This window comes from Rhinolophus ferrumequinum, chromosome 15 (assembly GCF_004115265.2).
Source record: "Rhinolophus ferrumequinum isolate MPI-CBG mRhiFer1 chromosome 15, mRhiFer1_v1.p, whole genome shotgun sequence".
Taxonomy (NCBI): Eukaryota; Metazoa; Chordata; class Mammalia; order Chiroptera; family Rhinolophidae; genus Rhinolophus; species Rhinolophus ferrumequinum.
The window spans coordinates 43,188,797-43,203,256 of NC_046298.1; the positions used below are offsets into that span (position 1 = coordinate 43,188,797).

Below are 14,460 nucleotides of genomic sequence, written 5' to 3' on the forward strand. Positions count from 1 at the left end.
TGGCAAAAAGACCACAGCAGGGATCTTCTCATCACATCCGGTGGACTGGTGCGTGGGTTCCATCTGCTCCTTTACTGGTGGTGTTACCTTTCACCATGTGAGTAAGGTTCTGTCACCAGACCTCTTTGAATACAATTCCTCTTTTCCCTGTGGGAGTAATAATGTATTTTGTGGAGAGGTATTTTGAAAATATGTAAATATCCCATTCCTCATCAAACTTTATTAGTTCATTTTAGGTCTGTGGCCTAAAGGATTCTAGTTTATTTACGGTGTTGTAATCTTTTCTTTCTTTTTATCCATAAATTGTTCCACATTTGACCAGTGCAAGTTCCTGTAAGCTGGCTCCTGATTCCCCTCCATGTCCCCACTGTTCTGGAGTACTTCCTTGTTTCACGCATAGTCAGATGTCCCCGGCTCCTCTCCTACTTTTCCTGCCCCAGTTTTGAAATGAGCCATTTCTCCAAGGAGAAATGTTTCTCTTAGAAACGTTAGAATGGTGATTAGAAACCAAGATCAGGGTCTACAGTGTGCTCATTGCTTCCAGAGTATCATTGCATTTAGACTTTCTCAGTGGACATAGCTAGTTAGTGTGTGTGTGTGTGTGTGTGTGTGTGTGTGTGTATCAAATTCAGACCAATAACCACAAGCTTCATTCTAGTGTTCTCTTTCCATATTCTAATTCTCTTCCCTGACGTGAGAAACCTAGCTCCCCAGATTCTCAGTATATTTACTTGTTGCATCAAGTCCACGGATGCAAACATTCTCCTGCTGCTGCCCCCTGGGATGCCCTTCTTACCCTGCTCTGCCCTGTGGCCTCCAGCCAGGCCACCCAGCCCCTCCACACACAACCTCTTCCCTGCCCTTCCTCAGTCCTAGCAAATGGCTTGTGGACCGAATTGTTCAGGAAAGGGAAAGGGAAACCATTTTCTTATTCATATTTAATTATTTATATTTTAAAATATAAATACACCCTGGCATTTTTCCAGGATAATCTGATTTATCTTAATAGGTTTCAGCCATGCTTCCTCCTACCACAGGACTTTTGTAAATGCCATTTCCATAGCGTGGAGCTTTCGTTCCACCCTCTTGGCTTATTCTTGCTGTTACTAGTATTGTCATCCATCATCAGCAAACCATTCCTCTACTGAGAAACATTTGTTAATTTTTGTTTGTTTTTGTTTAGTATCACAAAGACTGTTTCATTGAGTATCTTCAGACACAGTCTTATTCACCTGTGCGAGTATTTCTGCCTAAAAGTTGGAAATACAGCTAGAGTTAAAAGAGCCAGAATGGAACTAGGACTTGAGCTTTGCTTTGTCTTCCTTCAGTTCAGAGTGTACGTGTCATTCATTGCTCTGTCCCCAGTGCCCAGAAGAGCACACAGTAAGTGCTCGATAAATGTTTATTGGGTTTGAGTGGGCCTCAGCTTGTTTTAATGAACAGTAAACCTTAAATCATGACATTTCTCCTAGATGGCGAAGAGCTGCTGCCTTGTGATTTAAAGCGAACATAGTTTATCCCTGAGCTGTTGTGCTTTTTTCCAACAGAAGGTGGTCTTCTGCTCCGTTAAAGAAGCCCTGGAAGTAGACTGGAGCAGCGAGAAAGCAAAGGCAGCTCTGAAGCGCACAACTTCGGATTACTTTCTCCTTCAAGGTGAGGGCGCGAAGCTTCCTGATGAGCGGTGAGCACTGTGGGCTGATTCCGCAAATGTGGCTGCAGAGTCCAGATGGTGTCTTGATGTTTTCCCTGCAACCAGTTCCACATTAGCTGATTCTCAGTGGCCACACATCCGAGTGAGTGAATGGAGAGTGTCGGAGTGAATGGAGACAAGGCCTATTATTTGTTGAAATGAAATGCGCTCTAAAGCTGAGCCTGAGATAACGGTATCATAAATCAAGCCAACCTGTCAGTACCACTCTTCAGAGTCCTTCTTTGGCCCCCAAACCAGCCTTCCTCTCCTGAAAGGCTTTTCTTCTCTGTTTCCTCCTTGCTGGTTGGTGCTCAGAGGGCTGCTAGCTAACCATTGCTTGGCTTGTCAGTGTTCTTCTGCCGGGCACTTTTACTTTTTTAATTATTAAATAATCATGAACATTGAGTGCTTAGCATTGGGGGTAGATACTGTTACTATTTTACAGACAAAGAAACTGCGTCATGGAGCGATTAAGGTTACTCATATTCTCAAAGCTATACAGCAAGTAAGTGTAAAAATAATGGTTTGTTAATTAGTGTAAAAATAACCCAAATTTATTGTAGAAAATATCAGAAATGATTTTTTTTTTAAACACCTTCACATGTTTGTGTTTTGGGGGATGTGCGTCCCAACTGGTTTTTCCATGTCCCAGTTCATGTAGCCCAGTATTTGCATGGGATGCTAGAGTTCCCTCAATCACCTGTCCCAGGCCTCATGCGCTCACTCCAAGGCCCAAGAGTCAGTAACTGCAGAACCATAACCCATTCTCAGGAGGATTCAGGGCAGAGAGATGGAGCTGTTCTTTATAACATTTTCAGAGCAGTTTTTGATTGCGTTTGGACAGTCTTCAGCTTTCCTTTCCACAGGGCTGAGGTGACAGCTGCATCCCACCTCCTTCCTTCTCTCTCTCTTTTTTTTTTTAATCACATGTGCATCAGTGGTTCCTTTGAAGACATCCTTCCTTCTCTTTTTGCAATCTCTAGGGACCCCCTCCAAGTCAGGACAGGCGGTGGTCACAAAAATTCCTCCCCAAAGGGCAATACATAAAACTTCCTTAATATACTGGTAAGATCAGACAAGGCTATAGGTTATCTTCACATTATCTATGAATAAAGCTTTTCCCATACTAATTAATGGTGTTAACCAGATTGGGGACAGAGAGAGGTGGGGGGTGAACTATTTTAAAACACTTAATATCCATTTGTATAGGAATGATTAAATGGGTTAAGTAGGAATGAGTCTTACGTGTGGGAGTATAGGACTCAGAAAATAACTCCTTTAAGGACGGGACAGGACAGAGCTGTGCTCTCCTGGCCAGTGTGTAGACAGCACTTGGCCTGGCCCATTGGGCGGAGCTGATTGCTCAGTGCCTGGCACACAGAAAGCCTCACTAAACAGGAGCTGTTAATTTGCAAAGGTTTGGGTTATAGCCTGAGCATTTCTAACTGCTGCTTATAAAAGGAGTCCCCTGGTATTTAAGTTGACCATGATCTGGTGATTCCTACTGGGGGGCATTAGCAGTGTCTGGGGACATTTTTGGTTGTTACAACTGGGGGTGGGGTGAGGAAAGGGCAGGGGTGTTGCTAAATACCCCACGCCACGTGGCACAGAACAGCTCCCCGTGACAGAGCTGATCTCTCCCCCAGTGTCAGGAGTGCTGAGGTTGAGAAACCCTGACCTAACCCTTTGCAATTTCCAGAGTATTTTCTCCTCCAGTCATCATCACAGCACTCTTATAAGGTAGAAGGAGTGAGAATCATCCCCAGGTTGCTTTCCTGAGATGAGGGAACAGAGACCCAGAGAGACTCGGTGTTTTGCCTAAGAGGACAGATCGTCGATGGCAAGGGAGGTAGGACCTGAACAGCCCAGGTCTTTCAAGTCTAATGAATAACACTATGTGAGAGATACCAGGTAATAATAGCACCAGGCTCCATTCCCAGTGCTCATTGGATGCTCGCCGCATTCGTGTGAAGTAGCTGCTGTGCCCCCATATAGGGGTGCCCCCATATAAAAGGCACAGACAGGCTGATGAAGACCCAGGCCTGTGGCCATCCCTGCTCTCAGGAGCCTGTCGAGATGGGGAGACACAATGAATACCCTGGAAACGGGAAAAGTGTACATTTAACCCAGATGCTGCCGACCTTCCCCATCAGAAGTAACCAGGGGCTGGGGGAGGAGACACGTCTTGAGCAAGACGCAGGAGCTTGAACATTATGACCCGCATGGCAGGCAGTGCGCAGTCATTCAGAACTTGAGCTTTGGAATCACAACAGACCTGGCTTTCAGTCCTGGCTCGACCACTTTTTGAGGTGGGTGACGTTGAACCCCACAGACTTCAGGTCCCTGAGGCTCACTCACATTTCCACCTGGCCACGGAGATGTTAATATCACTTGCCTCAGAGGGCTTTCGTGAGGCTGGATGGGGGCTACATGCAAAAGGTTGGCACAGAGCAAGTCCTAGAGACCTGGGTTGTTCGTGACGTTGTGTGCTTTGTGGTTTTTGTTAGTTTGTTTTGGCATGTAGTAGCAGTTTTGGGGTTGACTCAATTTACCCATAATTCCATTCTTGAGTAGTACTCATCAGAGCAGCAATCCTGTTGAGTTTTATTTTCAGCGTGTGACACTTTGTGGGATAATATATCCCAAATGCTTGCTTCTCTCTTCTAAATGGTACTAGTTCTTTTCAGTTTCAAGTTCTAGCACTTTGGTTTTGGTGATTAAAACTATGTTTATGAGTTAATAGTCCAATTTTTTTTATTATGGTAAAACAATAAAATGTACCATCTTAACCATTTTTATTATATATGTACATGTGATAGAGAATTTTAGAAGGAGGCATCCCCACATTGTGTAAGCCAAGGGTGGCAGATATGAGCTTCCCACGTCCCCCCATGCCTCCCCTATGGCAGACAAGGCTGAAGGAGCCGTCATCATTGTTCGGCTTGTCTAAACCAATGAGCCACTTTTCCCATGGCCTCAGACGCCTTGAAACGTCACTGCCTGCAGTCACTCTCTGACTTGGCATGCAGAGTGAGCCCACTTCTCAATTGTAAGTAGGCTGACTCGCTCTTTTTATAAGAATGAGGCCTACAAGGGAAGTGACTGCCATGGTCACGCAACATATTAGTGGTGTCTTAGGTCTAAACCCAAGTTTCCTAATTCTTCCAGCATCTGGTTTTTTTATACCACACCCAGTGTCCCGTGTTCTTCCTAATTTTTCCCCCCCTTTCTTCCGCCTCCCCCCACCCCCTTCCCGCCGCGCAGTTCAAGCCGTTGTTTCTCAGTCTAGTTGTGTAGGACACAACTCCCTGGCCCATGCTGGTATTATGAGCCTTGCGCCTCCCCCCCGGCTGAGGCAGTTGGTCGCCAGTTGTCGGTCGGCCGCTCACAGCAGATCACGCTGGGCTGCCGATTGCTCACGATGGCTACCGGCCACTCACCGCAGCACACGGGGGCCCTCGGCAGCCCATGCTGACCTCCGGCTGCTCATGTGAGCCCAGCTCCAGGGAGAGCTGTTGTTCACAATCTTAGCTGTAGAGGGCGCAGCTCACTGGCCCATGTGGGAATCCAACTGGCCTTAAGAGCATGGCACTCCAACCACCTGAGCCATTGGCCAGACGTTCCCCCCACACACACTATTTTTTTTTTTATGTCCAACATAACCTTTCCTGGCCTTTCTCTTTGCAGCAGAGGACAAGTCCTAACCTTTCTGATGATCTCCGCCGCCCCTTGGTCTTCCTGAACTCTGTATGTCTTTCCAGAGGTGCTTCAACTAGAACAATAAGGAGTGTTCTAATTACAGTAAGCCCAAGGCCCTGATTGGCTTTCTGGGAGTTTCTCTGTTGGTACATATTTGTTGAACTCCCTCGACTGCTGGACTAAGGTTCTAAGAGTAGAGGGAAGTGGCTCTTGTGATCTCGTTCTCTGGTTACAGCCAGCAGCTTAGAACCCTCAGCTTGTGGGTCTTAAGTTGACTCTCTATGGGTGTATCACCATAATCTTATAATCATAATCTGATATTTAGAGAAATACTTTTTTTTCTCTCTTTTAATTGGGGAGTATTGGGGAACAGTGTGTTTTTCCAGGACCCATCAGCTCCAAGTCAAGTTGTTGTTTTCAATCTAGTTGTGGAGGGTGCAGCTCACTGGCCCATGTGGGGATCGAACCTGTGACCTTGGTGTTACAAGCACTGCGCTCTAACCAACTGAGCCAACCAGCCACCCCAGAGAAATATTTTTGATTTTCCACTTTGCCATTCACATAACTGTGAGGTTCTTGTATAATTTGACCTCATTGGATTTATCCAGGAGAGCACAGCAGCTTCCACATGTGACGTGGCCTTCTGCCAATCACACTTACCATCAACTGTCTTTGTGACCTTGGACAGAAGTCAGTTTGCCTCTTTAGGATTTTGTTTCCTCACCTATAAAACGGTAGGACTAAGTTAGCTGGCCTTTCTCTAAAATCTCTTTTCATTCTAAATAGTCAGTGAACCTAATGAAATATATGTTTCTCCTTGTTTCTTGTTTTTCTGTTTATTATTTTTATGCTTCTACAATTTCATTTAGGTATGATTTATACCAGAAAATTTACTAATTTTAAGTGTACAGTAAGTCCTCACTTAATGTCATTGATAGGTTCTGTGACCAGTCTCATCTTGAAAGGCACGTAAATTATTTTCAGTTTTTTCCCGTCCTTGGAATTTGTTGCCAGGAGCCTTTTAGGAATGTGACTGATCCACCTGATGGGGCCTTAGGAGTTCCTAGTGAGGGCAGGGTGCTTGGCTGTAATGCACACCTGAGAATACCTCCTGGGGACTGACTTGGTTTCACCATTGCCTAATGGAACACATAGTAGGTGTTCCACAAATCAATATTTTTGCATGAGTGACTGGTTCTTGCTTGTCTGGTCATTTGTTCTGCTCTAGAGGGAGAGGAGCCTATCCACTGGTGTCCTCACAGGATCCCCTTGCCTGCCTGCTCCCCCGGGTACCCATCAGGCTTTTGAGGCCAGAGCCCCTGGCCCTGGCCGCCCCTCACACGCACACAGTTCTTACTGCCCCATTCACAGTCCAGCCTCTGGGGAAGCAGCTGTCCTGCCGCCCGTGTGCATGTGTTTGCCTTGTTTGGGTGGTGAGTGTTTTTCCAGTTTACTTAATAAGATAGTGGCCAGACTGAACGCTTCCTGCTGCATTTTTCCACTATCTTGAGAGTTGGCCTCGCCATCTGTGAGCAAAAGGTCTCATCTTTTTATTATTCTCCCGTGGCATGTTGCAAAACATTAAGCGTGAGCTGGTTTCCTGTGGCAAAAAGTTGACTTTGATTGGTTCTTTTTGAGGTTACTGTGAGTTTATCATAACAGGAGTGCTAAAAATATCGGGTCTAGTATGGAAACAGCATCCACTTACCAGCATGAACAATAACATACAGGTTTAGTCCCGAGCGGGAAGAAACGGCCTCTCCCAAGACAGGAGTCACTTAGCAGAGGATCCTTGGCATTTTAACTTTGTCCGTCTGTTCGGACAACTTGTGGAAAAGTACTTCAGGCCATCTCCGAGCCACAGGGTGAAGGCTACAAACACTCTTAGATCACATATTTTTTTGAGCACCTGCTATGTGCCAGATCCCATGCCTGGGAATCATCAGAGGAGGAAGAGTGAGTCTCCTTGCCAGTGGAAAAGACACAAATAATTCTCCTCACGAAGAGAGCTGTAACAGGGCTACGGAAAAAGCTGTCGTGTTGTGCTGTTGTTTTTCAGTATGTGCGAGTTATTCCATAATAATCAAAAGCAAAGTATAGGAGCTCAGGGAACTGAGGGTCTGGCCATCTATGGGGAGTTGGGAAGTCTTCACAGAGGAGGAGACATCTGAGCTGGACTTTAAAGAATAGGTGTTTGCTAGGTGGTGAAGCGATGAGAAGATTGCAGGCCGAGGAGGGGTACATGCAGGTGGGCAGCACTGCAGAGACTGGTTCCGGTGAAACGAGCTGGGTGGGAAGTGGCCAGACGGAAGCATCGGGGCCCTGCTTTGTAGGCTTTTTATCTTACAGTCAAGCCAGTGGTACCCCACCTGATAGGGTATCAGGGTCACTCCAGGAACATTTGGAAAATACAAAAAAATAACTCAGATTGAGTAAATCAGTATAACTACGGGTGGCTGACATCGCCATATTTGGGTAAAGGTTTCTGAGGGGTCAGCCAGTTAGAGGGAAACCACTGCCACAGGAGGACGGGAACCCGTGTCCTGTGTCAAAGCCTTGATTTATTATTTATTTTTATTTTAAATCCATTAAATACTACATTTCAAATGAGGAACACTGAGGCAGGAAAAAAAGGAACTAACCCGGGCGGCCCAGTATCTCAGGCGGTTGGAGCGCCGTGCTCTTAACACCGAAGGCTGCCGGTTCGCATCCCACATGGGCCAGTGAGCTGCGCCCTCTACAGCTAAGATTGTGAACAACAGCGGCCGTGAACAGCCGGAGGTCGGTGTGAGCTGCCCGTGGCTGCACTGGCCGGCAGCCTTCGTGAGCGGCCGGCAGCCGGCGAGAGCTGCCGGGAGCTGCTGTGAGCGGCCAACCGATGCCTCAGCCGGGGGAGCGCCAGGCTCATAACACCCGCATGGGCCAGGGGGCTGGGTCCTACACAGCTAGACTGAGAAACAATGGCTTAAAAAACGGGGGCGGGAGCAAGAAAAAAAAAAAAGGAACTAACCCATGTAGCTTGAATACAGTATTTGGACTGTGATACCCTCAGACTAAAGAAAAATGAGCTATAAACACATTGAACTCTAGTTAGAACACATTGAACTCTGGTTAATAGGTTTGTTTTTCACAGTGGTATGGATTAGCAATTCTGAAACTACTTACTATGTATTCTAGGATTGAGCAAATAGGTAAATACGCGTATATTGCAGGTAATGAGAATCGGGGTTTTTTTAGTTACAGAAAAGTAAATGTGGAAGGTGTGAAAGGCTAGAAGGAACCCTGTGGGATTGGGTTGTAATTTGAGTCATCCAGATGAATTCATCGTTTTTTGTTTTTGTTTTTTTTTAAAGATTTTATTGGGGAAGGGGAACAGGACTTTATTGGGGAACAGTATGTACTTCCAGGCCTGTTTTCCAAGTCAAGTTGTTGTCCTTTCAATCTTAGTTGTGGAGGGTGCCGTTCAGCTTCAAGTTGTTGTCCTTTCAGTCTTAGTTGTGTTGGGCGCAGCTCAGCTCCAGATCCAGTTGCCATTGCTAGTTGCAGGGGGCACAGCCCACCATCCCTTGTGGGAGTTGAGGAGTCGAACCGGCAACCTTGTGGTTGAGAGCCCACTGGCCCATGTGGGAATCGAACCGGCAGCTTTCGGAGTTAGGAGCATGGAGCTCTAACCTCCTGAGCCACCGGGCCGGCCCCAAATTCATCTTTTTTTATATGTAGATATAGAAATAGATGTGTGTATGTATGTATGTGTCTTCACATTTATACATACGTATTTCCTAGCTCTGTTGAGAGGGCTTAGAAACAGTCACTCTGGTAGCAGTGAACACACTTCACGCCTGCATCTTGATTGTTATATCCAGGGAACCAGGCCTCCTCGGAGAAATGGCTAATCCTGGGGCTGGGGTAGGAAAATGACAGGTGAGCTAGGAATATCCTGCTGTGCCAGAAAGTAAGGAAGTGCTCAAATAACGATGGGTCATGTCAGAAGGACACAGGAGCGAACTTGAAGGGTCTCCGAGTGGTAAAATATGGGACAATTCAAGGATCAAATAAATAATGCTAATAACCGATTATAACCTGTAGAATAAGAACCCAATGAGTCTATACTGATAAGTGAATAAGTAAATAAATGGGGGGAGAACAGAAAGTTCTTTTTTACGGCAGAATAACAATAAATAAAGCAGGAATGATGAAGATAAAATATCTGTGTTTGACTATCACCGTAGTGGTAAAGATGGTTTCAGTCAAGAATCACTGATGGATGCTAAAACTAGTGGAGAGTGTGCTGTGAAACAGGGATGATGTCTCCTCCCAAGATTCTTGTTCATTAATTACTAAGAGAGACTTTAGAGAACCCTGGCAGACTGTAACTCAACCAAGAGGTCCAAGTTAACATTCCAGGAATAGGACAAATAGATCTCATGCCTCCTGATAGGACGCGCTGAGAAAGACACTGCACCTCGCAGGATTTCCTGTCCAAAGTGGGTAATTAGACTCTCCTTAGGAGGAAACATCAGACAAATTCGAACTGAAGAATCTTCTATAAAATAAATGGCCTATACCAAAAGTGTCCTGAAAGACTGAGGAACCCCGTTCTAGGTGAAAGGAGAATGAAAAGACATGATAATTAAATGGAATGTAGTGTCCTGGATTGGATCTGAGAGTCGGGGAGGATTTTTTTTTTTCTTTCGCTCTCAAGGGCATTCGTGGGACAATTGGTTAAATTTGAAAAAGGTCTGTAGATTAGATGATAATATGTTAATTTAACAATTTTGATAATTGTTTTGTGTTTATGTAAGAGAATGTTCTTGTTTTTAGGAAATAACACGGAAGTGTTTAGGGGCAGATTTGAAATCATTCAGGAAATAAATGTATGTATAAATATAAATATAAAGAAATAATGACAAGTCTGGTAGGATATTCACATTTGGAAAATCTAGGTGAAGTAATGCAGGAATTGTGTGTACAGTTTTTCTGGAAGTCTAAAATTATTTCAAAACAATTTAAAATAATGAAAAACCAAAACAACCTCCAAAAAAGCCCATTCTCCACACCTGGAGAAACCTTGATATTTGATGACCGATTGAGTAATACCTGCAGAGGGGTTTTGATCTGTGCTGAGTCCATCGGAAGGGGGGACACATTTAACAGTGCATCTCATCATCTTCAGATGGTGGGGAGGACGTCCTCTGGTATTCTTTATGTATGGTTCTTCTGGAAAGGAGCTGTATAGGTGCCCCCAGATTTGCAAGGTTCCCTAGAGACCTCTTTCGTGGTAGAAATCCCATAGCTCATGAGTGAGAACAACAAGCCTGGAAGAACCTGGCTGGAGATAGGCAGTACCTCCCCACTGCCGAGCAAGGCTGGGTCAGCCTCCACCTTGGGTCCTTGCTCTGCAGAGACTTTCCTCTGGCAATCAGTAAGTAGATTAGGCTAACAGTAGGCGGTGTGTTTGCATTTATATGCAAAAAAAACAATTTTCTAACAGCAAACAAGCCTTCAGTTTTTGTCTAGAGCTGGACAGGACTTGACTAGGAATACAAGTGGTGGCTTGGGGGCAGGTACTGGAGGTGCAGAGGGCATGCCCCTATCCTCTGATGAGTCACTTCCCCTGCTGAGTCTCACTGTTGGTTACGGAGCTGATTAAGGATAAGGATTAAAGATAAGCCGGGAGATGTCCTAATGGGCTGCCTGCACACATCTACAGCTGGAAGGAATCTTTTGGAAACCAACTCCAAGTTGAGCTGTTAACTTAGTTTTGTTCCAAAACCATTTGCTATTTTCTCTTCTGCAGAATGTTAATCATGTTCAGGAACTTGCTTGGCAGCTGCTTTCACGTAGAGCCCCGGACAAGCGCCCTGTGTGGCACCCTATGGGACTGGAGTTCAGCCTAGACACCTGCTGCTGCTCTCCTCCTTCCTTCCTAGTCATCTGCCCGTGAGCTGTCCCAGAGGACTGCCTCCCACCGTCAGCCTTCATCAGAGACTTAGCCCCCTTACCAGCCTCCCAGCTGCTCTCTGCCTTCAGCTCTCCTTATCCATTTTCAGTCACTAATCTATGGAAAAACTAAAACCCTTCCAGGATTCTCTTTTCCCTTCAGGATACAATTTAGACTTCCTGGATTGGCATCCCAGACCTAGAACCTGCTGACTTCTTTTTCTCCTTTCCGCTCCCTTCTGCCCTCCTTGAACCCTACACATACTGAACTACTTGTTATCCCCCAGACGTGTCACCCCATGCTGTCACCCACTCATTTCCACACGTTTCTATTCCTTCTGCCTGGAATGTCCTGCTTTGGCCCTTCCCTCTTATCCTCACTGCTCAGGTCTGATGTTACCTCCATTAACCTGACTGTTATCTGAGTTGGGTTTCCTTCCTCTGTAATCCCTTTCTACCCTCTGGACAACAGAGCTGACTTAAGCGCAGGGAGCACAGCTCCCTCGTCTCTTCAAGAGACTGTCCAGCCCAGGCTTGGTGCAAGCAGAGGCTTGGTAAATGTGGGTTGATTGATGGCTGTAGCCACCTGTCCCAAGTTTGGAGAATCTTGCCAATTCTCAACTTGTGGCTTCATTAATTTATTTAGGGCCCATGTAACACATCTAGATGGTGCTAATTTGCATAGTTGGCCTTAGGCCTTTTCCCCACTGTGCCACAAAACAGGAAGTACCTCTAAGCCCAAGACTTTGGTACAGGGCTATGCCTAAACCACCCAAAGGCTTAGGGAGCGCTTCCACTCTCCTGTAACTCGCTGTGTCCAGGGAACAAGGGCTTTTTTCTAAGCAGCAGCCCCTATCTCTGCTAGGAGCTGGTGAGGTCAGGCCTAGGGTTCTCTGGGAGGGAATTAATAATCTTTTTCCAAGGTGGCTGATTGTTCTTGGTTCATATATCTGGCCAAACCAGTTTGGAGTTGATGTCTACTTTTTCCTGTGAGTAAAACCTTCTCAGTCACCTAAGCCTGGAGTCTCCAGATTTGGATTTGGAAGAAAAAAGCTTAGGTCCTAACTCTCCTTATGCTTCCTGACCTTGAGCAAGTCCCTTGGCAGCCTGGTTTGCCTTATGGAAGTGGGGGAGATATTGACAGTCTTCTACTCCCAGAGATGACGGATAGGAGAGCCTTAGAAATAGTCCAGTTTTCTCCTTTGTTAAATCGTTAAGACATGTTCTTAGTAAAATAGATACCTTGGCGGAAACTGCCATTTCTTGTGTATTCTTCCAGAACTTTCTAACATTTCATATGTCATTCTTTTACATCACTGCATGGATTCTTTTGCAAGGTTTCCTAATGACAGACACTTTGTAATTTTTTTACTGTTATAGATAGACTAGAAAACTTTGTTTCTTCAATTCCTCCTGGTCAATTCTCCCTGTCCTCACCACACTCCCAACTTCCCTGTTTTTATGCTTGTAATTGACGTTGTCTCCAGACCTCAGCTTGCTTTGGTGATCTGTTCTCTTCAGAAGGAACTTATTTTAGAACTTGTAACCTTTGTAAAGCAGGCCGCAGGCAGTCATCACTGTTTGGGCCTGGCATTCCCCAGGGGGTGTTTTGGTGTCCAGCAGTGACAAGAACTACCGAGGGGGACAGCCACAGGGAAATGGGTTCCGATAATCGGACAGCAGCTGAGTACTTGTTGATTTGCTGCTGTCATGACCACAAATGTTTAAAAATAATTTGTAGGGAGGGAGAAAGAAAAAAAAACACGTGGGTTTTGTTTTTTTGTTTGGTGCCACTACCTTATCAGTGGTAGAGAGGAGGCAGACCACAGTCATTCAGAAAGGAAGAAGGCACTGTCATGCAGAGAGAAGAGGTGAGGAGAAGGGCAGAGGTGACCCATAAGTGCTTTTCAGCCACCAGTGGATAGTCTGGTGAGAGAACCGACTGGTTAGGCACCTGCCACAGTCCTCGATCTGAAAAGCAGGCATAACCCTAAGTCTCCCTCGGGACAGGGAGAAAACGAAGGCCAGGCCCACGTTGTGTATTGATAATTGTTGGTTAAGGGCTTTGTATGCATCTTGATCACACTGAGTCCTCACAGCACCCTCCTGAGAGCAGGTCTTAAGATCATCCCATCTTCACATGGGGAAATTGAGTCTTGGGGAGGCTGAGTCATTTGTGCAGGATCATCACACCTAGTAAGTGTCTAAGCATCACCCAGCACTGTCTCAAAGTGCTCAGTCAGACTAATTATTAGCAGATTAGTAATGATTAATTATTATACTAATAATGGCATTATGTCCATTTCTTAAAACTGAACTTCACAAAAGCCCTGTGACATTTTCTTACCCCACTTTTGCAGATGGGAAACTAAGGCCCACCGAGACCAGATTGCAATAATGGGCAACATTGTCAACAACCTGCCTTGTTTTTTTCTTCACAGGCCCACATCACCACCACCCCCGGCTTTAGCCTGTGTCTGAGCAGCTCTCGGGCCCCCAGCCCAGCTGCAACTCTTGTTTAAAGCCTCACATCTTTTCCCTGACTGTCAGACAACAGTCACGCGGATGTCCTGTGCCATCTTCCCTCCGTAAGAGCGGTTGGCAGAGAGCAGCAGATGCCTAGAGTCAAGGTCATGTGCCACTCAAGTGCTGGGCTGGAGAAAAGACCCTGTCTCCCTGCTGCTTGTGATCAGGCAGGGTGTGTGCGAATGTGGAGGGCTCTGTCAGATGCCTCTGTGAGTGGGGGTGCGGGGGCCCGAGCTCGTAGATGAGGGGCCATGCGGTAGGCGCCCGTGGAGCTCTGTACTTGGCCTCTGCATTATTTGCCTCTGCAGTGTAGAAACTTTGTGTCCCCTTCTTTTTGTAAATTATAGTCTTTTTATACTAGTCAGAATGTTCAACTTTAAAGGTGAGAGTCAAGCTCAGGAATCACTTGACATCTTTTAGAGGGAAAAGAGAATATTTGGCTGCATCGAGTCTTAACAGGTATTTTGCATTATCCCAAACTAGTGGGCTCTCTAGGCCAGGGGTGTCCAAACCAGCCCGCGGGCCAACTGCGGCCCGCAATCCATTGTTAATTGGCCCGCAGCAAATTTCAAAAATATATTTAGTTTACTTAAGTAAACCAGGTG

The 14,460-nt window shown here is 45.8% G+C and overlaps 1 protein-coding gene across 1 annotated transcript in view; it reads left to right on the forward strand.

Moving 5' to 3' along the window:
• Positions 1 to 14,460, forward strand: part of SAE1 (SUMO1 activating enzyme subunit 1) — a 64,512-nt gene that overhangs the window by 31,622 nt on the left and 18,430 nt on the right. The window contains exon 6 of the mRNA XM_033128812.1: positions 1,548 to 1,653. Within this exon, the coding sequence (XP_032984703.1) occupies positions 1,548 to 1,653 (106 nt within the window). The remainder of the gene's footprint in view (positions 1 to 1,547; positions 1,654 to 14,460) is intronic.